General features: G+C 44.1%; 1 protein-coding gene across 3 annotated transcripts in view; it reads left to right on the top strand.

The window, feature by feature from the left end:
- Positions 1 to 20,738, top strand: part of HEXA (hexosaminidase subunit alpha) — a 36,738-nt gene that overhangs the window by 3,926 nt on the left and 12,074 nt on the right. The window contains exons 2-10 of one of the 3 annotated variants that reach the window (XM_049611871.1): positions 12,579 to 12,671; positions 13,561 to 13,626; positions 15,277 to 15,323; positions 16,083 to 16,193; positions 17,071 to 17,172; positions 17,875 to 18,007; positions 18,634 to 18,814; positions 19,832 to 19,918; positions 20,187 to 20,259. In XM_049611871.1, the coding sequence (XP_049467828.1) occupies positions 12,579 to 12,671; positions 13,561 to 13,626; positions 15,277 to 15,323; positions 16,083 to 16,193; positions 17,071 to 17,172; positions 17,875 to 18,007; positions 18,634 to 18,814; positions 19,832 to 19,918; positions 20,187 to 20,259 (893 nt within the window). Of the gene's footprint in view, positions 1 to 7,245; positions 7,337 to 12,578; positions 12,672 to 13,560; positions 13,627 to 15,276; positions 15,324 to 16,082; positions 16,194 to 17,070; positions 17,173 to 17,874; positions 18,008 to 18,633; positions 18,815 to 19,831; positions 19,919 to 20,186; positions 20,260 to 20,738 lie in introns of all 3 variants that reach the window. The other 2 variants (XM_049611872.1, XM_049611873.1) reach the window with 2 other exon arrangements.

Below are 20,738 nucleotides of genomic sequence, written 5' to 3'. Positions count from 1 at the left end.
ATCATAAAGGAGATGGTTTGCAGGTTTCATTTAGAAATGATTGACTTTCAAGTTTTAAATCTGGAGTATTAGCATGTGATTCCAGGGAAAGGAGGATCACACTATGCTGTGGTCCCAACTGGGACTAGTCTTCTCACAAACTTGGAGATGCCTTGGAAGTGCATCTAGGGAGTGTAGGAGGGAAACAGATAAGGTTGGGCAGCAGGGGTGGGGAGCAGGAGCAGTGCTAATTAGTGCTGCACTCTAATTGTACTAGTGGCTATGTACACTTTAACCAAGGACAGGTTATTCCTGCGAAGCCTTGATGGCCCCTAAGTTTAATGTTTTAAAGCTAAGAGGAAGAGGGGCGCCTGGGTGGCTCAGTCGGTTAAGCGTCCGACTTCAGCTCAGGTCACGATCTCGCGGTCCGTGAGTTCGAGCCCCGCATCGGGCTCTGTGCTGACTGCTCAGAGCCTGGAGCCTGTTTCAGATTCTGTGTCTCCCTCCCTCTCTGACCCTCCCCCGTTCTGTCTCTCTCTGTCTCAAAAATAAACGTTAAAAAAAAAAAATTGAAAAAAATAAATAAATAAAGCTAAGAGGAAGAAAACCATGCAGGAAGAGTGTTTTGCAGTTGAGTTACTTTTCTTGTGAAGGGGTATGTGGAAAATGGAGGGATATATAAGGAGGAGAAATAGGAACATTTGGAAGGGGATGGGTAGCAGGAGCATAGTTTTTTTGAGGGCCAAAATAATTGTGCTCCATGTTGAATTCCAGGGCCTATACTAGCTTGGCCACCACCAGCCTCTCTTCCCACAACCTTGTGTTTTCTTTATTGTTAAATCATAATATTTCCCCAATAGCTTGGGATAGTTACTGACTCCAAGAAGCTCATCTTGATCAGGATGTGTGTGGGTAGCCTCGGCCTGGTTTATGAAAAATTCAAGTCTCATTTCCTTGAGCTAGCATTGCTCCCCCTGGATATTCTGCTTGAAAACCTATACAGTAGACGCAAGATTTATTCAGGAGTCAGCCAGAGAATATTGAGCAATCACTTGTTTAACTATGTGCCCTCATGCAAATCACCTAATTGCCAAGTAGTTGCTGCTCCTTTTTTAATCCTTCTACCTTCCAAGCATTTCTGAAGATAACAGGGAGATAGTGATGAATGTTTTTACAATCTTTGAAGGAAGATACAGTAGAAGGAAGAACTTGGTGATTTTAAAATAAAACAACAAAAACTAAGTCTAAGCCTCAGAGCTGCCGTTCCTCCCATCTGCTTCCACCTGACCTCCTCATCTCCGAACAGAAGAATGAAGCAGGGCATTGCAGGTTTTTTGCCGATTGGTACTTTGTTTTTGTGTTTTGTTTTTATCAGCAAGTGTGAACTCTTTTTTTCTTATGGCTACACAGTTTTTTACTGGGGCTCATTGTCGATTTCTTAGCCTGTTAAAGGCATAAACCTCAATCCTTTTCCTGTGGATTACACAGAAGAAAAGGCGTTTTATTGCCCACCAGTACTTCTTTTAGAAATGAAAGAGGTTACTTTTATATTTCTGCATTTTCCTAAATTTCCTCTGCTGGCCCTGGAAATAAATGAGAAGTCAATATGCATCACCAAGAGGTTTAGCCCGTTGGATTAGGAGTTTTCTCCCACCTCTGTGGGGCCCCTGACAGCAAAGTCAGCTGACTAGAGGAGGGTGGGTCTGTAGAGGTGATAGTCTTATGTGTGCAGGGTTTTCTGCGATCTGCCTCAAGGTTTATACATCTATAATCCATCATAATAGAGAAATGGATTTGCTTTCCTTCTCAATTCCTGGCTATAGTGAATAAGACCCATTCCTGTGTCAACTTCTCTTTTTCATTTCCTTTGCTTCTGTTTCAAGCTTTTGTTATTGCTTAAGCTTAGCTTTGCACTCAGCCCTGATCCCTAGCCCATAGTGGTGTGTTATCGTTATGTCCACTTCCTGAAGGTGATTAGACTTGGGTATGGTGTAGAACTCTTGTCTTTGGAAGTGTGTGCTTGGATGCGGGAAGTTTGGGTGCTTACCACCTTTGGTGTCAGTAAGCAGCCTTCTCTTTTGTGTAAAGCTTTGGGAGCAAAGGAGGTGGCTTATCAGGTACCTAGTGTCCTAGATGAAATAACTATTGTCATATTTGACCTTGTCCTGGTAGTAGCTAGTACTAAGATCCACATTAGTGGCTTTGGTCTTTGGACTAGAGCCACAGTCCTAGTTTGATTCAGAGTTCTAAGTTCATGTCCCTTTTATATGTTAAAGTCTCAGCCTATTTGCCATACAGAGTGATATCACACAGTAGTGGAGCCTTCAGGCTCCTGTGAGAAGCTCATGAAAAGCCCTCACAGAAGCTGTTCCTATGGTGTGGTTATCCCACGAGGCAGCGGATGCTGGGCTCCTCCGGCAAAGTGGCAAAACTGACTTTTTAAGAAAAAGGAAGTAGAAGGTGGAAGGAAACTAGCATTTATTAAAGAGTGTCTGGCGCTTGCTATATGTTATGCCCTTTAATCTTTGCAACAACTCTGTTAGGTTGGTGTTATCTCCATCTTTGAGAACTGAGACTCACAGAGGCTAAGCAACATGTACAGGGTTTCACAGCCAGTAGTGATGGGGCAGAAATTCCAGTCAAGTCTGTTTGTCTACAGAGATTGTGCTCTTTTCAATGTGCAATCTTAGGGCAATCTACTACTTATAAATATTTTCACCAAGTATTATACCAATTAGCAATTTGGAAAACTACTGGCCTTTGGTAGGAGTAAGCTTTGATCATACTTTAGCATTAATTACCTCAGATAATAACTTCTAACATCTAATTGCTTAATCATTAGCACTCACGTTATGAATGTTTTGATCCTGGGCCCATCATTATCAGATTCCAGTAGTATTTCTGGCCAGCTTCCTTCTTTCCATCCATCCTTAGTACAAGTAGTATTTATTAAGCAACTATAATTTGTCAGCACTTGTCCAAGAATATGAATTGAACTGTCCTTGTCCTTAAAGAATTTACAGTCTCTAGAAGTGGGAATACAGACCTACAGTAATGTATCAGTAAAGTGATTTTTGCTGATAGATACACAGTGCTTTGGGAACACCTGGCCCAAGTGTATGTGTTGGAGTGGAGGGGAGAGTACATTTTGAGAAGACTTCCATTAAAAGCTGTCCTATCATCTTTGAAAGTAGTAGTTGATGGGGACACAAGGAGTAATCCACATGGGAAGAACTGTACATGGGAAGAGCTGTCAGGAAAGAAGCCTTCATGTCATGTATTTAAGAAACTCAGTCACTGGTTGAAGCACACAGAGCTAGGGTAGATCAGCAAGTTAGCTATATGGTACAGAAGCTTGAGAGAATGAGTTGGAACACCTCCAGGGGACAGGAAGATTCAAAAGGTGACCATGAGAGGGTGTTAAGGTGTTGTTGGGTAACTGCTATGCTAGAATGTGGGTTAGTTCTTCCTCTTGAGTGTTGAAATCACCTAGGATGATAGTCAACCTTGGAATGGAGAGGAAGACTGGGGACCAGGTTCCAAAATCTTGGGTAAATAAAGAGGTGACCAGGATGTTGCAGAGTGTTGGTGGCAAGGAGAAGCTCAAGATTTTACAACTGAATGTCATGGGCCAGAGAAAAGAGGTGTTTTTTTTTGTTTTGTTTTTTTTTGTTTTTTTTTACTTGATGGTAGAAGCTAGATGTCCTGGAAGCAGCTGAGAAGAAGCTGCCTCTCAGAGCAAGTTGTAGGGGAAATAGTATTCCTGGGGAGAGCCTTGCTTCAGTTAAAAGGAAATAGACTCAGGATGTTGGTAGTTCATTAACCATGGAACAGGATTCCAGAGGGCTTGTGGGGGTGGGTGATGTGTAGTCCAGGTGGCTTGGTGGAGGAGAGGAAACAACATTTATAGGAATGGGAGTGTGGGTCCAGAACAGAAATGAGCAGAGGTGTCTATATACTGGGCAGAATGACAAAAGATGATAGCACTATGACATCATAGATCCTCCTGTTGGATTGCCATGAAAATAAGCTCCAGAGACCAGCAAGAGTTCATATGCCTGGGAGAATTTAATATATGGTAAAGGAAACATTTCTAATCAAAAGTGAAAAGATGTTTAGTCAATAAATATTTGTGGATGATTGGTTATCCATTTGGAAAACATAAATTTAAACCTATACCTCATATCAAACACAAAAGTAAATTCCAGGTGGATTAAAGATCTAAAGATAAAGGCTATGCCATAAAATTATTAGAAGAATATTAAAAGAATGTTCATATGGCCCCAGAGGCAGAGGAAGCCTTTTTAAGCAAACATATAAAGGAAAAGACAAACAGATTTGACTACATAAAGTGAAAGACAAGCAGATTCGACTACATAAAAATCAAACCAAGAGAGCCATAAGGTTAAAAAAATAAAGGACCAAATGGGGGAAACGCTTGCAACCTTAAAAGACAAGGTTAAACTCTAAAAGGAGCTCTATAAATCAATAAAAAAAATTTTTTTAAGTGCAAAATATATGGCCAGTAAATGCTAAGTGATTCTCAAATTCAGTCATTATATTTAGAATACAGTTGAGGGATGCCTGGGTGGCTCAGTCGGTTAAGTGTCTGACTTTTTAAAAAACTTTTTGTAAATTTGTTTATTTTCAGAGAGAAACAGAGCACATGAGCAGAAGAGGGGCAGAGAGAGAGAGTCCCAAGCAGGCTCTGTGCTGTTAGCACAGAGCCTGATGTGGGGCTCAAACCCACGAACTGAGATTATGACCCGAGCTGAAGTCAAGAGCCCGAATGAGCCACCCAGGGGCCCCTAGTGTCTGACTCTTGATTTCAGCTCAGGTCGTGATCTCACAGTTTGTGAGTTTGAGTCGGGCTCTGTACTGGCAGCACGGAGCCTGCTTGGCATTTTCTCTCTCTCTGTGACCCTCCCCTGCTCACTTGCACATTCTGTCTCTCAAGATAAATAAACCTAAAAAAAAAAATAAAAATATGAACAAAAAAAAAAAAAATATATATATATATATATATTTTTTTTTTTTTTTTTTTTTTTTTTTTTTTTATCAAGCTGGCACAGATAAAAAGGAATTGAGACAGTCTAGTTTTGGAAGGATGTGAAGAGATGGGCCCGTGTATGTTGATTCAGATGTAAATCAGTACAATAATTTGGAAGAGTAATTTGGCAGTGTCATTAACTGAAATTTTTCATATCTTTGGCCTCGCATTTCTACCTTTAGGAATTTTCCTGCAGAAATCCCTCAACAGGTGCTTTAAAAAAGAATATATATATGTGGGGTGCCTGGGTGGCTCAGTTGGTTAAGCATCCAACTCTTGATTTCGGCTCAGGTCATAATCTCATGGTTCATGAGTTTGAGCCCCGCTTTGGGCTCCATGCTGACATTGTGGAGACTGCTTGGGATTCACTCTCTCTCCCTCTCCTCTCTTTCTGCCCCTCCCTGGCATGCACGTGCACTCTTTCTCTCTTCTCTCTCTCTCACACACACAAAATAAATAAACTTAAAGAAAAGAATTGTGTGTGTGTGTGTGTGTGTGTGTGTGTGTGTGAGAGAGAGAGAGAGAGAGAGAGAATATTTACTAGAACATTGCTTATAAGATCAAAAACTTAGAAGCATTCTATCATGTCCACAAAGACAAGTTAGGACTTTGAACTTTTTAAAGTATATTTCAAAAATGGAATTTTATTCAGCATTTAGAAGTAAAGATTGTAGATCTATGTATATTGACATTAAAAGATCTACAAATTATTGTGGTAAGTGGAAAAAAGTTACAAACTAATATGTTTAAGATCTCATTTTTGTTTCAAAAGTAATCTATATATTTAGGAAAAAAATTGAAAGACTGTGCAAAATGTTAACCCAAGTTAACTTTTGGGATCTAGAATTACAGGGAATTGCTCTCTTGTGGGCAAGGGGTGAGGAGAGAGGGGAACAGATGAAGTTTTAAAAGTAGAGGAAAAATGGAAACTTTTAACTACAACATTTACAAAAGAAGGTGGAAGGGAGAACATTCAGGATTTGTTTTTGGGCTAGGTAGATTGCACTTCTGATTAGGTATTAGTAGTCTCTAAAGGGTGAAAAGTCTTGGGACTTGTGGGAGGAGGCACTATGGTCCAGACTGAATTTAGCAGCACTATGGAGAGGCTCTAGGCTCGGGGCAGTTGGGTTCTCAGACTCCTACTTGGATAAGAAGTTTGATAGGGGTGGCCTTGCCTCTTCCCCTATCCACAACAATGTACTTTTGCATTGGCTACTTCCCAACCTTAGAGTACCTTTTCTTCTCTTGGTAGCCTGGCAAACACCACTTCAGTGTTCAAGGTTCTGCTCAGAGGTCCTCTCTAAAGTGAAGCATCCCTTCCTTTGTGGAGGTAGCTGTAATATCTACCCTAGCCCTATCACACTGTTTTATAATTGTTGTTTGTTATTTGTCTCCTGCTAGACTCTGAGCTCCTCAAGGGCAGGGACTAGGGCTTGTTTTTATTTTTAACTGCCCCAGCACCTAGCATGGTTCCTGATGTAGAAAAAAAAGCTCAATATATTCTGGTTGGAATGAAGAAATGAGTGGGAAATGAAAGATTTCTAGGATTTTCATTAGCCTGAATATGGGGAGAGAAGGCCTGGATGTGACGTATATAAAGGTGGAAGGGGAAGGGGAATAATATAGGCTTGGAGAACCGACACTGGCACCAGCCTAGGAGAGTACCAGGACACAAGGGGGGGGGGGCACGGTACACCTGAAAGAGTAGGAGGGTGCCAAAAGCTGGGTTGACTTTCCTAGTTTCCACTCCAGAAGCCAAACCAAATGCCACTTTATAACCAAAATGAATGTTTTCTTTATGCTGCTAAAATTCTGTGAATTAAACTCACTGATATGATAGAAATGTTTTGATTCAGGGAGGAGCAGGTTGGTGCAGGGAGAAGCTATTGGGCACTGAAGTAAAGACATAGTTTCTGGGTACCCTAATTCAGGAATGAGCTCCCCCTTCCAGCGTAGTAAAAAGACCTGAATCTTTGGATTAATGGACCAAGGGTCTTCAAAGTAGTGTCCGAAAAGACACTTTCTGTATGCCTGGGTGTCTTCTTACCATTCCCCACCCTAATTCCAGGACTTCACAAATACTAGGTTTGGGTCTATAGAAGTAATCTCGCCATTAACTATTTGCCATTTATGCCTGATTATCATGTAGCACAAGCATTATGCATACATAGCATTAAATGTGCATTTTTTAATTCTAGCATCATTCATTTTTTCAGCAAACATTTATTGAATGACTACCGTGTGTCAGGCACTGGAAATACAAAGGCACTGAGATTGGTCCCTGCTGTTGAGGAACTTACAGCCTCGGTGAGGAGATAGACAAATAAACAGCATATATTAAAATAAGTGTTGAAAATGTATGTATACATTGCTTCATGATCTCATAGGAAAGTCTCTTAGGAAAGGGTGGGGGAATGATAGAAAAGTTTTATAAAAGGAAACCAGAGCTGTTTCATAATTAGGTGAGATGAGGAGGCAATGCAGTTTGCTTCACTTGGCGGAAGCAATATGTGCAAAGAAAGGTATGGAGAAAATGTGGCATTTCAGGATTCTGTAAAGAGTTCTTTGTGTTACTGTGGGACTCCCTGCACGGGATCCAAGCAGAGATCTTCATTTTAAAAGATCACAGAGGATAGTAGATTGAAATGGGTATATATGCAGGGAAGGCAATGGAGAGGTTTTGTAGTCTTTCAGGGGAGAATTTATGAGAGGCTGAATTAAGGCATTGACCCAGTGGAGGTGGGAAGGTGGTCATGATTTTGAGATAATAAGGATTTTGTAGTTATAAGACTTAATTGGGTCTTTCTTTTTCAGTGCTGTAATCTCAGTGCTTAGCACAGTGTTTGACACATGGTATACAGTCGATAAATATGGGGTGAATGAGTTTTTAATGTACACAGAAAGATGGGAGAAGGAGGAGGTTTCTGTCAGGATAAATCAATAGATGATACTGTTATCAAACAGAGAGAAGATCATCCAGGAAAAGGAATGAAGAGTTAGTTCAATTTCGTATTTAAGATTTGAAGGGCTTCTAAGCCATTTGAGTGTAGGCCTGTGGGCCGAGTCCCAGAAGAAGAGTTAGCACGGAAAGGTAGATTTGAGAATCATCAACCTACTGTGGGGTGGGTGACATTGCCCAAGGAGAGTGTAAGTGAAGAGAAAAAGAGAAGTCCGGAAGCCTGGAAACCCCTGGGAACACTAGCATGTAGGGGCTGGCAAAGGAAGGGAAGAGTGAGGAAGCATATTCAAAGAGAGCTTTGTCCTCTAAGCTACGGAGTTTAGTTTAAAGAACATCAGGGGTGTCTGATGCTGCCAAAAGGTCCTAGAAGAAGTGAGCGGCCACCAGAATATTACCTGTGTGACAGCAGGGATTTTTGTCTGTTTTGATCATTGCTGTGTCCCCAGCACTTAGAACAGCCTGGCACATAGTAAGCACTCAGTAAATAACTGTTGAATGAATGAATGAATAAACTGAAAAAGATCCCTTGAATTTAGTTACTGAACCACAGACCCTTGGTGAAGGCATTTTCAGAGGAGTGGTAGAAAAGGAAGCCATATTATAGTGGACTAAGGAGTAGATAGGATGTCAGAAGTGGCTACCAAGAGAGGACTAAGCATGGCCAACTCTGTGATCACTTATGTGCGGGCACTGACTAAGCCCTTTACATGTATTGACTCATTTAATCTTCCCAACAACTCAGTAAGGTAGGTGCTAATCATGATCCCTATTTTTCAGATGAGGAAGCTGCAGCACAGAGAGGGAAAATAACTGGCTCAGGATCTCATAGCTAGAAAGTGTTAGAACTAAGATTTGAACCCACATCTGTCTGGCTTTGAAGTTCAGCACCTAACTGCTCAGGCTACATTTCCTTTAGAGTTTCTTTGGGAACAGTAGGCAAGAGAAAGAACCTGTTGGAGATAACATGGAGTTGAAATCAGGAAGACTTGCAAATATTTGAATGCTGATGGGAAAGAATCAGTAGAAAGAAATAACTTGAAGATTTAGGGGAAAGGGGAAAGCATTTATACAAGAGGAGCCTCAGGAGAGATCCAGAGCACAGGTGAAAGAAAACCCCTTCCACCCAGGTAGGAGAAGGTAAAGACCAGACATGTGTTACAGCTGTTTTTGTCAGGAAGGAGAGGGGAAGGTAGAGATGGATGGGAGTTCTCTTCTGATTGTCTACTGAGAGTAAAGCCAGTGGTGATCAAGTTACAGGCTTGAAGAAAGTGGCTCAAGTTTGAAATAGCTGTTGAAGAGAATAGAAGAAAGGAGTGGTAGAGATGGGAGATTTTCAGGGCAGCATCAAGGGCCCAGCCAAGTTGACAGACCATGATTTTATAGTGACCAAATCCTATCATTACATGATTTTCTCTCTTCCCTCCAGCAGGATGCAGTAGCCAGGGTCGGTGCACAGAAGGCGGATGTGAGATTGATCCAGAGTTGAGGGTTTTGCTCACTGCATGCAGTAGAATAAAATGATAGGTTGTTAGGAGAATTGGCTATATTGTGTTTGAAGTGAGAGATCAGCACACCCAGACTGAAGAGAAGATGGGAGAGGACTGAGAACAGTAGAGTAATGGAAGGGTTATGGTACTGGCCTCTGGAGAAGGTTCAACAGTGCGTAGAAAAAGGGTCTCAGAGTTCCACGTCCAGATCTGACCTGTCTGTGAGGAATAGGCTAAATTATGCTAAAAGGGGAGAGGTGCTAAAGGTAACTAATTTTTTGTTGTAAATACTTCTGTACTATTTGAATTTTTTTTATCTTCTTAAATTTAGAAAAATGCAAACTGTTCAGTGAACCAGAAGAAAAGAGCAGGTGTACATGAAAGCAGGGGGATGAGGGAGCCGTGGAGATAGGATGTACTGGCCACAGAATGGGACTCTGGAGCATATTATCTGTGTGTGGAGTCACAAAGTACTAACTCTTCAGAGGAATAGCCGGAATCTGGTCCTACCTTGCCATTGTTTACAGGGGAGAAAATAGTCCTGAGATTCACTCAGCTTAGCAGCAGCTGAACCAAAACAAAACCAACCTTTTCTGATCTCCCTGCTCAGTGCTCTGTTGGCCATGCTTCTTCCTGAGCACTTGAGACTTCAGAATTTCCTGTTGTCCCAGCCAGGCTCATTGTTGAGTGTGCCGGGCCATGCTTCCTACACCTCAGTTCTTCCCAGTGCAGAGCATGTGGGTGCATGTAGAAGCAGCTGGCCTGTCCCTTGCCTATTTCCTGCTTGCTTCAGGGTAGCAACTTGGAGGCGGAAAACCACAATGATGATACACTGTTTATATCCTTTTAAGTGACCCAGTGTCCCTCCTGTTTTGCCAGTTCTCACATTACCACTGCCTCCAGACCTTCCCCCTCATAACTTGTTTAAATAGCAGCCATGATTCTGTATCTCCTTTATCAGCCCAAACCCAAGTGAGTCACTGAGAGCATTTAGGATAGGGAATCTTCACCATAAGATTAGTGGCAGGGGGTGGAGGGATAAGCCCTTAGTTAGGGGCATTGTTCTAGGGGAAAAAATCCTTTCATTTTCATTTTCATCAGATCTTGTAAGGAGTCTACCACCCTCCCCCAAAGGGACTATGGATTTAGAGGATGGCCTGCAGGTGTGTTTTAGAAAAATAAAAATACACTAACAACAAAACAGAAGCTAGATGTTTTCTTACATTCCAAGCAATTGTTCAGATAAACCTAGTATTTGTACAGCCTCTTGTGTCATTAGGACAGTGACCGTGGCAGTTGTACACGGGTAGTTTTAATTTCTCCTCAACTTGGTAGCCTGAAGTCCACGGAATTAACACTTAAAGCCCAGGACTTTTGCCCTCTTTTGGATAGATACGCAGATGATCCCTCCTCCACACGATGATACTGGGGCACTGTGATGTGTGGGATTGGAGTGGGGGTGAGGAAGAGAGGGATGAGGGCATAGTTTAAGGAAGAATATTCTTTTGTAGTTTTTTTCACTCCTCCCTCTCAGTTAAGTCCTCCTTGGTCTTTGGGGTTTGTAGAGATGGCTTCTCTGCCTGGGGAGCTTGGGAGGGCCCTACAGATTCTGCTTTGAAGGTAGTTTCTGCCCTGGCAGTCTGGTCGTCCTGTCTTGCTGGGGGTGAGTTTTCAGGGTTTAGAATAGAGTTGTGAGTTGGCCTGGCCCAGAGTAGCCTCACATTTCCTTCTCCCTGCAGGATTTAGGCAGGTATTAGTGTGGGATACAGGTTATTTACAGGGAGGGGAAAGAATGCATTTGCTTATGGTGGTAGGAATGGGCTCCTTATTGGCTTGCTTCTTGGCAAATCTGCGAGCTGGGATGCGGTCATGTGGTAGTGCTCAAGCAGTTAGAGCTCCTTGAAAGCTTCCTTGAAATGGCTCAAGGCTCTTGGATTCCTTGTGCCTAGAGATGGATACTATAAGGGATCCAGTCTGGTTCTGAATTCTCACCCTGCCTTTTTCCAGACTATCCTATCCCTGACTTTGTGGTTCCATAGGAAGTCATGGTTGTGGTGGTACCAGTGTGGATGTATGTGGCCCCAGAAAAGAATAGAAAGGGGGAGTACATTCGGGTTCAGGCTTGGAGCTGTACAATCAGAACCACCTCAAAGGTCACAAGGAAGAATCCTTAGGAGGAGGGGGAGAGACAGCACGTTAGTATCTTGGCTTTGGCTCTTTTATTTTTTTCGGTGGGGAGGGGTGGCATCTGTAGAACTATGCTCAATGTTGGCTCATACTGGATGGCTTCCCACTGCTAGACAGAAGTCTGCCTCAGACAGAGAACCTGTTTGGGAGAGGGAAGGAAGCAGGTTGGGATGGTGACCATGTCCCTTTGCTGGGGCACCAGCTAGATTATCTCAGGCCTCCTTTGCATAGGAGATCCTTCTGTCATCTGCTTCGTGTGCTTGCATCAGCTCCTGGGCTTTTACAAAATGGGAAACCCTTCACCTGGAGCCCTCAAGAACGGTGCTACTTCAAGTGACAGTCTGCAGTGAGAGGGGCGGTACACCAGAATGTAAAACTATTCCCTTCATCAAAACAAATGTGTAATGAAAAAATGTTAGAACTGAACAGTGTGTTTATTCTGACATAATTGATTTACATTCCAGCATTGTATAAGCTTTCTGTCTATCAGTATCTTTCCTTTCAACCAGTAGCACAGTTTGCAAGTCAGCAGCTAATCTGCAGACCACACTTTGGGTAGAAGTGCTCTCGAGCTGTCTCTAGTTGAGAAGCAGTTGTTGTGGTGTTGGAATCATGTGCTTACTGTACCCAAACTAGAAATAGAGAGCCCTGGCTACAAAGAGCTGCTGCCAGATCTTTGATACATGGGTCAGGGCGGGTTATGGGAGAGAGGGCAGCACAACGAAAATGAAAAAATTGAACAAGTGATGAGGCAGTGCCTATGGCAAGGGTAAATGCCCTGTCCTCCTCCCTTGCCTCTCCCCACATGCATGTGAGCAGAAGGGACTAGAGTTAGGGACCTTCCTATGAGACCTTGGTTTTGCCTGTTAGCTTCTGGTGACAGGTCAGCCATGTTGAGTTTACCCTGTCCTTGCAGGAAAACAGCATACACCGGAGAAGAATTCATTGGTTATCCTTGTGGTCCTTCCTGGATGTGACCAGCTTCCTTCTTTGGAGTCGGTGGAAAATTGTAAGTGCCACCCTGTTCCCTGTTCTAGAAGAGCAAGCACTTGTCTGGAGATATAACTCTGGTTGGCCTGGCCTAAGCTCCTGATGCTAGAGCCCTCCATGACTGTGGAGACCCAAGGTCACCAAGTGCTGAGAGACACAGAGGTGAATCTTTTGTGTGAACTCTAACCAGTGTCTGAAGGTTGACTGTGGAATGTCACATTGGCTTTTCACCGAGTCCCACAGGACACTTGTCTTCTGAACTGCATATAATTCCAATGCCATTTTAGGAATTTGCTGATTTTCTTTAAGAGAGAAGGAGTTTTTGGGCATGACTAGAGTTTTTGGACATAATGATTGAAATAAAGCCAAATCATTAGCACTGTGATGCCTCCGTGCCCCTGAGCAGCAGCAGTTGGGAACTTCTCAGTCTTCAAAGTGAACGTTCTAGTCTTGGCTTCCTCCTCTCATTCTTGGATGAAGTAGCTGAATGAAACCTGAAGACGAAGGGAGAGGAGGGTGATTACAAAGGCTTTGGGAACACTGTAACCTGGACACATGCCTCCAAGCATCCCTGTCCCCTTCATACTCTCAGCTAAGGGCTGGTGGAAACTCGTGTTTCTGGAGGGGGAGGAAACTGAACCACAAGGCAGGTGGTGTTTTTCTGCTCTAGCTAGACCCTCATCATGCATTATCTTTTAAGGCCTGCAGAGCTGCTGGGTGACCTCCCTCTCACTCTAGTCCAAGGCCTAGCTGACCTGCAGATGCTCTCCTCTGGGGATGTCTCCTCTTTGAATGGAAAAAAAATGTGATCTTTCTGCTGTTTTTTAATCGAAGGATTTACACAGAACATGTGATCTGTAATCTGAGAGTAGAATCCTTAACCAATGGAGTCATTTCTGTCATTTCAGACACCCTGGTCATAAATGATGATCATTGTTTCCTCCTCTCTGAGACTGTCTGGGGAGCTCTCCGAGGTAACATGGGAGCTGATGCTGGGATGGGGAGAAAGGGGTGATGTGGGAAGGTTGGCATCAGTGGGTTGGGAGAATAGGGCTGAGGGTCCGGCACATACCCCCACTTTAGGAAGCTTTCTTTATGGAGATCAGTTGGAGTGTTTCCCGGTCTCCCTGAAGGGAGTGTTCTCCTTACAGCTGTCCCAAGAAATTGATGGGTGTCAGCCTGTGCAGCGGCAGCAGTGGCCCTCCTGGGCAGGTGCTCTGGGGCAGCAGTGAGAGGCCCAGCAGGCTGATGCTCGGTGCCGCAGGGGACAGGCTGCTTGGGAACCCCACCACAACACTGCCTGTTCGGCTGTCACTAAACACACATTATTAGAAAGATGCATTGTAAAGGACAACCATATCACAAGAAATAGATAAATGTCAAAAAAGAAGTAAATAGTAGTAAAACATGCAGAACTAGATTATTTCAGGAGAAATGAAGACTTTCTTAGCTAACAGGTGATGGGCCTGTGCCCTTCCTCTTGGTTTACTGAAAAGGTATTTGGTCCTTAGATATAGACTTAGCCAGATACCTCTACTACTTTTGTAAAACTTCTGCTGGTGAATGAGTAGGGAAATTCTAAACAGAATTTCAAACCTTGTTTTGGTTTGTCTTTGTTCACTTACCCCTCCTCTTCCCTCTCCTGTGTTTTGGAGAAACAGCATGCTGATTCCCCTTTCTGCTCTCTTACACCTTTCATGCAGGGGCTAATGATTAGTCAGGTTGAGATAAGGGAAAATCTGGGACTCCAGAATTTTGGGTGTCATAGTCAGTGTAGAAAGAAGCCAAAACGGTATAGAAGCAGTCTGCCTTGAAGCAGATGCTGAGTGACTGTCAAGGTTTCAGATTCTTTCATTCTGAAATTTTGAGACTCTGGAAATCCCTTCACAGGGCCTCTGCTAGGTTTTCAGAAGAGGGGCTTTAGCTGTTGAATCCATACAATGCTCTGGACTCAGCATGCCCGCCCTTAGGCCTTACCAGAATCTAGGAGTTTGTGTCCACTGGACTGGGGCATTTGCTGCCTACCATACTTCAGCTCTCTCCTTATAGCTGGTTCCCTTCTCAAGCTCTGAAGAGGAAAGGTGGATGATTCTTTGTCTTCTAGGTCCAGCCGTGGACCCAGGCTCCTTGGAAACTTAAGCTTATGATCACTTTTCCACAATTCAATCTGGGATAATAGAAGGGGCAGTAGATTGAGGACCCTTTTTTCTCTGTTTCCTTAGCTCCTGATCAGTATTAATTATGGAAAGCCTTAAATGTGTGAACTGGCTTGTCCCTGCACCTCTCCACACAAACACACATCTTGGCCTCTCTTAATACTCTTGTGAGTTCAAGGCTTGGAAATTATGGATAAGAGGTCTGTGGGTTTTGAGGGTGTGTTCAAGGAGGGGTACTAATCTGCTACTCTTACACTGCTACCTCCTAAAATAAAATACAGAGTAAAAATAGCTACCGGCTTCCTAGTATCCCCTTTGCATCCGTGTGGAGACTCATTAAGCCCGTACTACATCTGCTTTTATTGTGTGCCCAGGCATTCTCCTCTGCCACATTGGGAACCTTCCAAATGGGTGCATCTTTTTCCCCACCTCTCTAAGCCTTTACCCTGCCTCTCTACTTCCCCATAGGTCTGGAGACTTTTAGCCAGCTAATTTGGAGATCTCCCGAGGGCACGGTAAGTGGGGGCCCTCCAAAGAGGCTCCTTTTAAATCTCTGGAGTTGTCTCTCAATGTTGAGAGTCCAGAGAATAACTTATTGCCTTACACAGAGTCCTGGTGGCTCAAGATGGCCCCAGCAAGAGTTAGAAGGAGGTGTGGGTAGAAACTGGTTTGGTAGATTTGGCCTGTTTGGAATCACTGTAATTCAGTTCCCCTGAGTAATGACCTTGAGACCACACTGCTTTAAAGAAAATAAACAGGGGCGCCTCGGAGGCTCATTCGGTTAAGTGTCCAACTCTTGATTTCAGCTCAGGGCATGATCTCACGGTTTGTGAGATCGAGCTCTGCATGGGGCTCCACGCTGAAGTGCAGAGGCTGCTTGGGATTCTGTTTCTTCCTCTCTTTCTCTCTGCCCCTCCCTTGCTCACGCAAATGTGTGCGCATGCTCGCTCTCACTCTCTCTCTCTCTCTCTCTCTCAAAATAAATAAATAAACTTAAAAAAAAAAAAGGAAACAGATGAAAGTGAAAATCCAGAATTTGTAGGCTGAGTGGTGTGTGGGACAGCTATATCTGGCTAGTGTGGGACTGTTACTCTCTGACAGGTGCCTCCTGGTGGTCATTGAGGTAGAGATGTGGGGCATTTGGAGAGATAGTTACTCTACAGAACAGTCATAAATTGGCTTTTGAAAGATTAGGAGACTTTTCCTCATCCCCCCTCCATTCCCATGGTGAGTTCCCTTTGAATCCTGACTGCTTCAATGTTTGATCCACACAGTTCTTTATCAACAAGACTGAGATTGAAGACTTCCCCCGCTTCTCTCACCGGGGCTTGTTGTTGGATACGTCTCGCCATTACCTGCCACTGACTAGCATCCTGGACACTCTGGTACCCAGGCCTTAAGGCCATCTTTGCCCTTAGTGTTCTGGGGTGTTGGGGCAGGGATAGGCCAGTTGCCATATTCCTAAAGAGTTACAGGGTGAATGTATGTAACTTTAGGAGCTCCTCAGAAAATGGAAAAGATGATCCGCTCTTTAAAAAAAAAGAAGAGGGCTTTAAATCTATCCCACTGGCTACTCTGGACCAACCAATGTCCAGGTTATCTCCAGGAATGCAGAAGGTGATTTGGGGAATTGGTTTTTTTGACATAGCAGTTTAGCTTAGGACAAAGTCATAGGAAAGATCCTCAAAAGCCATAGCTGGCGATGTTCCTATTTTGAGTTTCACGAGCAGTCTTATCTCACAGTTGCTGATCCAACTCATGTGTCTACCTTTTCCTTTGCTCCTCTGATGGAATCAAAGCAGTAGACACATCTGTCAGTCTTGGCTCTGAGGTTTATAGGCTATGAGATTACTAAATTCAACAATAGACTTCACAGTTTGGATAAACGTTAATCAGACAACCTAAAACAAATGGCAGGGAGAAGTATTAGTCTTCAAGGTATTGTGGTGCTTTTGGAAGACCAGTGTACCACATAGTTTAAGCCATCCTTTCGGTGTGGCTAAAATTCATCTCAAAAAGAGGAGGCGCTGCCTCTGTCAGCCATCCTTGGATGTGCCTTGGCAGAAGAAGGAATATGCTAGGTCTTCCCTCTATGGCAGGCACTCCCTGGTCGGAAGATTTGATAGATAGACCCTATGAACACTTATTAAGAAGCTGGGGCAGGCTGGGCCTATTGAGGTATGTGGAGCAGCCTGCCTGTATGTCTACCTTGGGAAAGTGGAGAAGCTGTGGTGGGCTCATAGCATGTGCTCTGGTCTACAGGACGTCATGGCATACAATAAATTCAACGTGTTCCACTGGCATCTGGTCGATGACTCTTCCTTCCCATATGAGAGCTTCACTTTTCCAGAGCTCACCAGAAAGGTATGTCTCAATTTCTCCAAGACCAAGTTTATGAGCTGATGTCTGAGCCTGGCTATGGCCCTGCTGGCAAGGACACTGGCTGTCATCCTAACCAGCCAGTTTTAGAGACATACTGACTTAGAGGAAGGGCACTGGATTTGGAATCAGGAGACCTAAGTTTGAGTCAAACTTTGCATTAATTTTCACTGTGACAACTAGGAGATAATCTCTCCTGGTGTTTGTTTGTTTATATCCTGTTACCTACCTTGTTGTCTCACTGGCATTTTGACACTCAGATAAAGCAATAGATGTGATAGCTTTATGGGAAATTCTGACAAAGGTCCTTGGAGATAGTCCCTGATACCAAAGAGCTGTGTAGGTTGGGGCGCCCGGGTGGCTCAGTCAGTTGAGCGTCCGACTTCGGCTCAGGTTGTGATCTCGTGGTCTGTGAGTTCAAGCTCCGCGTCGGGCTCTGTGCTGACAGCTCAGAGCCTGGCGCTTGGTTCGGATTTTGTGTCTCCCTCTCTCTCTGCCCCTCCCCCGCTTATGCTCTGTCTCTCTCTGTCTCCGAAATAAATAAACATTAAAACAACAACAACAACAACAACAAAAACCTGTAGGTAGATTTTCTGATATCCAGGGAGTCCTGGAGGCATTTTGAGTGTCTTCTACTCTGCTAGCCTTCAGGAAGTGAGATTGTTATGGGCGTCTCTTGCCTTTCAGGGGTCCTACAATCCTGTCACCCATGTCTACACAGCACAAGATGTGAAAGAAGTGATTGAATATGCACGGCTTCGGGGTATCCGTGTGTTGGCAGAGTTTGACACTCCTGGCCACACTCTGTCCTGGGGACCAGGTAAGAATAATGTCGGATAGAGGGAGCCTACTGGTCCCCCTCAGTGGGCTTCAGGGCATTGACTCTTGGATGTGGTGTGCCTGGCCTTGGTCCCTGGAAGAATGGTTTCCATCAATAACTTACACCTGGGAACTTAGATAGGCAGAATTTATTTTGGACAAAGGAGTCCACTTCTTAGTATTAACCTCTGGGCAGATTCTTCTCAGATGCCTTTGTCTTAATGATGCTCTTGCAGTTTGTGCCCTAGAGCGGAAGAAAGATTTTGTCAGTTTGGCAGCAGCATCAGGCTCTCTGCTTTCCTGCCTAAAGGCAGTAGGAGAGCAGCCTTTGGGAGCAAGGGTGACCCCTGCTGGAAGCAATATGTCAAGGCAAGAGTGTGTATGTTGATCGCAGTCTGGCTGTAACCCAGACTCATGATAGTGAATATATTTTTATTTCTTTGACTGTGACTAAAAGTTCATGGTCACCAGTGTATATGAGTGCTTGATGTTCCTACTTATGTGCATTGCAGTTTTTATGAGCACAATATCTTACTTTGTGCAACTTAATGTCCTTAAGTATATGACTGTGGGGGGGGGGGGTTCTATGTATTTGTGACACTTATGTGGGGTTCTTTGTCGGCTTAGGTTTCCCTGGATTATTGACTCCTTGCTACTCTGGGTCTCGTCCCTCTGGCACCTTCGGACCAGTGAATCCCATTCTCAATACTACCTATGAATTCATGAGCACATTTTTCTTGGAGGTCAGCTCTGTCTTCCCAGATTTTTATCTTCACCTTGGAGGAGATGAGGTTGATTTCACCTGCTGGTATGATCCCCTTTGGTTTTCCCATTGCTTCCTGTGTGGAATTGCTCACTCAGAATAGAGGTTAGCTCCTGAGAGGCTACCTATCTCAGGTACTCCTCAGGGGCTAACGTCTGAGAATAGTCTCAGTCCAGATGGCTCAAGTCTTAGGTCTTTCCTCTTACCCCTGTATTGAGGCCCTACCTGATTTTGGTAAGGTTGTGAATATGTAACTATCCCTTCCTCCTGTCATGTCCTTGAGATACATATGGAAGAACCAGATATGGGCACAGAATTGTCCTGGGAAAATCCAGGATAGGGAAAAATAATTCCCACTTTTGAAGACTTAAAATAGTCTGGTTGAAGAGTGAAGACACAGGTGAATTTGAGAATACTATATGTAATTGTTTGTTGTTTTTTTTTTTTTTTTGTAATTGTTCACTAGGTATTAAACTGTAAGGTTCAAACCCTCAGATTTACTTAGCTCAAGAGAGGTTGATGGGCTTCTCTGAGAAGTGGGCACTAGAACTGGATCTGGGGAAATAGTTGGCTTTTTTGAGCGGTAGCGGAGGGAGAAAACATTCCAGGAGGAAATGTGAGCAAAATATAAACGTTGTTGGGGGAGGCAAGTGCAGCAGGTAACAGCAACACTTGTACCAATCTGGAATAAAGAATAAATGTTAAGGGAAAAGCAAAATATGCGTGGGTAGGGGGTTAAACAGAGAAGCCAGAATCCAGTGTGCCAGAGCCCCAAACCAAGACCTCAAACCCACATGCTGTAGTCGAGACAAGTTAATATGCGTTCTTGTTGAGAGTTTGAATTTAAAGCTCTTCAGGCCCAAACTCCTCCTTTCTCAGCCTGTGTCAATGGCCCCCATCACACAGCTTTGTTCAGCCACACCTGCCATATTTGGAGGCTCTGAGATCCAAAGTTGATTAGTTTTTCAAGTGAAAAAAAGAAGTTGTGGGAGGCCAGGTGACTAATCGCCAAGTTTTTGAGGCTGTTGAAAGAATTAATCTCCATTTTCTCTTGGGATTCAGGAGGTCCAACCCAGATATCCAGGCCTTTATGAAGACGAAAGGCTTTGGTAATGACTTCAAGCAGCTGGAGTCCTTCTACATCCAGACGTGAGGAAGGAAAGAGGGTGGGCAAGGTCCCTTGGGATTACCTCCTTATGGGGTCCTCTCTTTTCATACCAGGACCAGGCCCTGCTTGACCACCCTCTGGGCCCCTGAAAGGGTACTTTGTTCTATCCTTTCAGCTTTGGAGTAGTCAGCTCCCAACTGGGGAAGGCACTGCCCAATTAGGAATGGGCCCATAGCCAGCCTGAACCCCTACTGGCACCAACAGCCTACAACCTACTTGAGCTGACCAGACCCTTTCTTTACTCTCCAGACTGCTGAACATCGTCTCTGCCTATGGCAAAGGTTATGTGGTGTGGCAGGAGGTGTTTGATAATAAAGTAAAGGTGAGCCAGGGGCATAGAGAGAAGGAGCCACCTGTAGTGCTTCTTTTGGTCTCTCAGCCCTTTCCTGCCTCTGCACAGACTGGTCCACCTGGGGTTTAGATTAGGCTTTACTGTTCAGAGCACCGGGGGCCATCTCTCCATTTTCTCCTCCAGAAAGGTCACAGAAGTCTGAGACCTGGGTGTGAGTGTCAGAGCTTCTGTCTATCTTCCCTCAGCACAAACTGATCATGAGTTATTTCTGCTGCTAGGTTACTTAGGATTCCTGAGACTGGCATGCTGGGTTGGATTTTCCTTTCTGAGTCATAGACTAGGGTCTTCCAGGTCTGGGAGCAGGGCTACCTTCTTCATTGTTGATCAGCCTCTTGCCAAATGGAGGGGTTCTATGGGAACTTTATCTCATCCTCAGAAACATCTGGGGATTCTTTGACATGGTAGCTCTTGACAAGTCTCCTGGGCCCCACTGCTTGCCTCCCTTAGCT

This window comes from Panthera uncia (genome assembly GCF_023721935.1).
Source record: "Panthera uncia isolate 11264 chromosome B3 unlocalized genomic scaffold, Puncia_PCG_1.0 HiC_scaffold_1, whole genome shotgun sequence".
In the NCBI taxonomy this organism is placed as follows: domain Eukaryota; kingdom Metazoa; phylum Chordata; class Mammalia; order Carnivora; family Felidae; genus Panthera; species Panthera uncia.
This window is presented reverse-complemented; position numbering and strand designations above follow the sequence as displayed.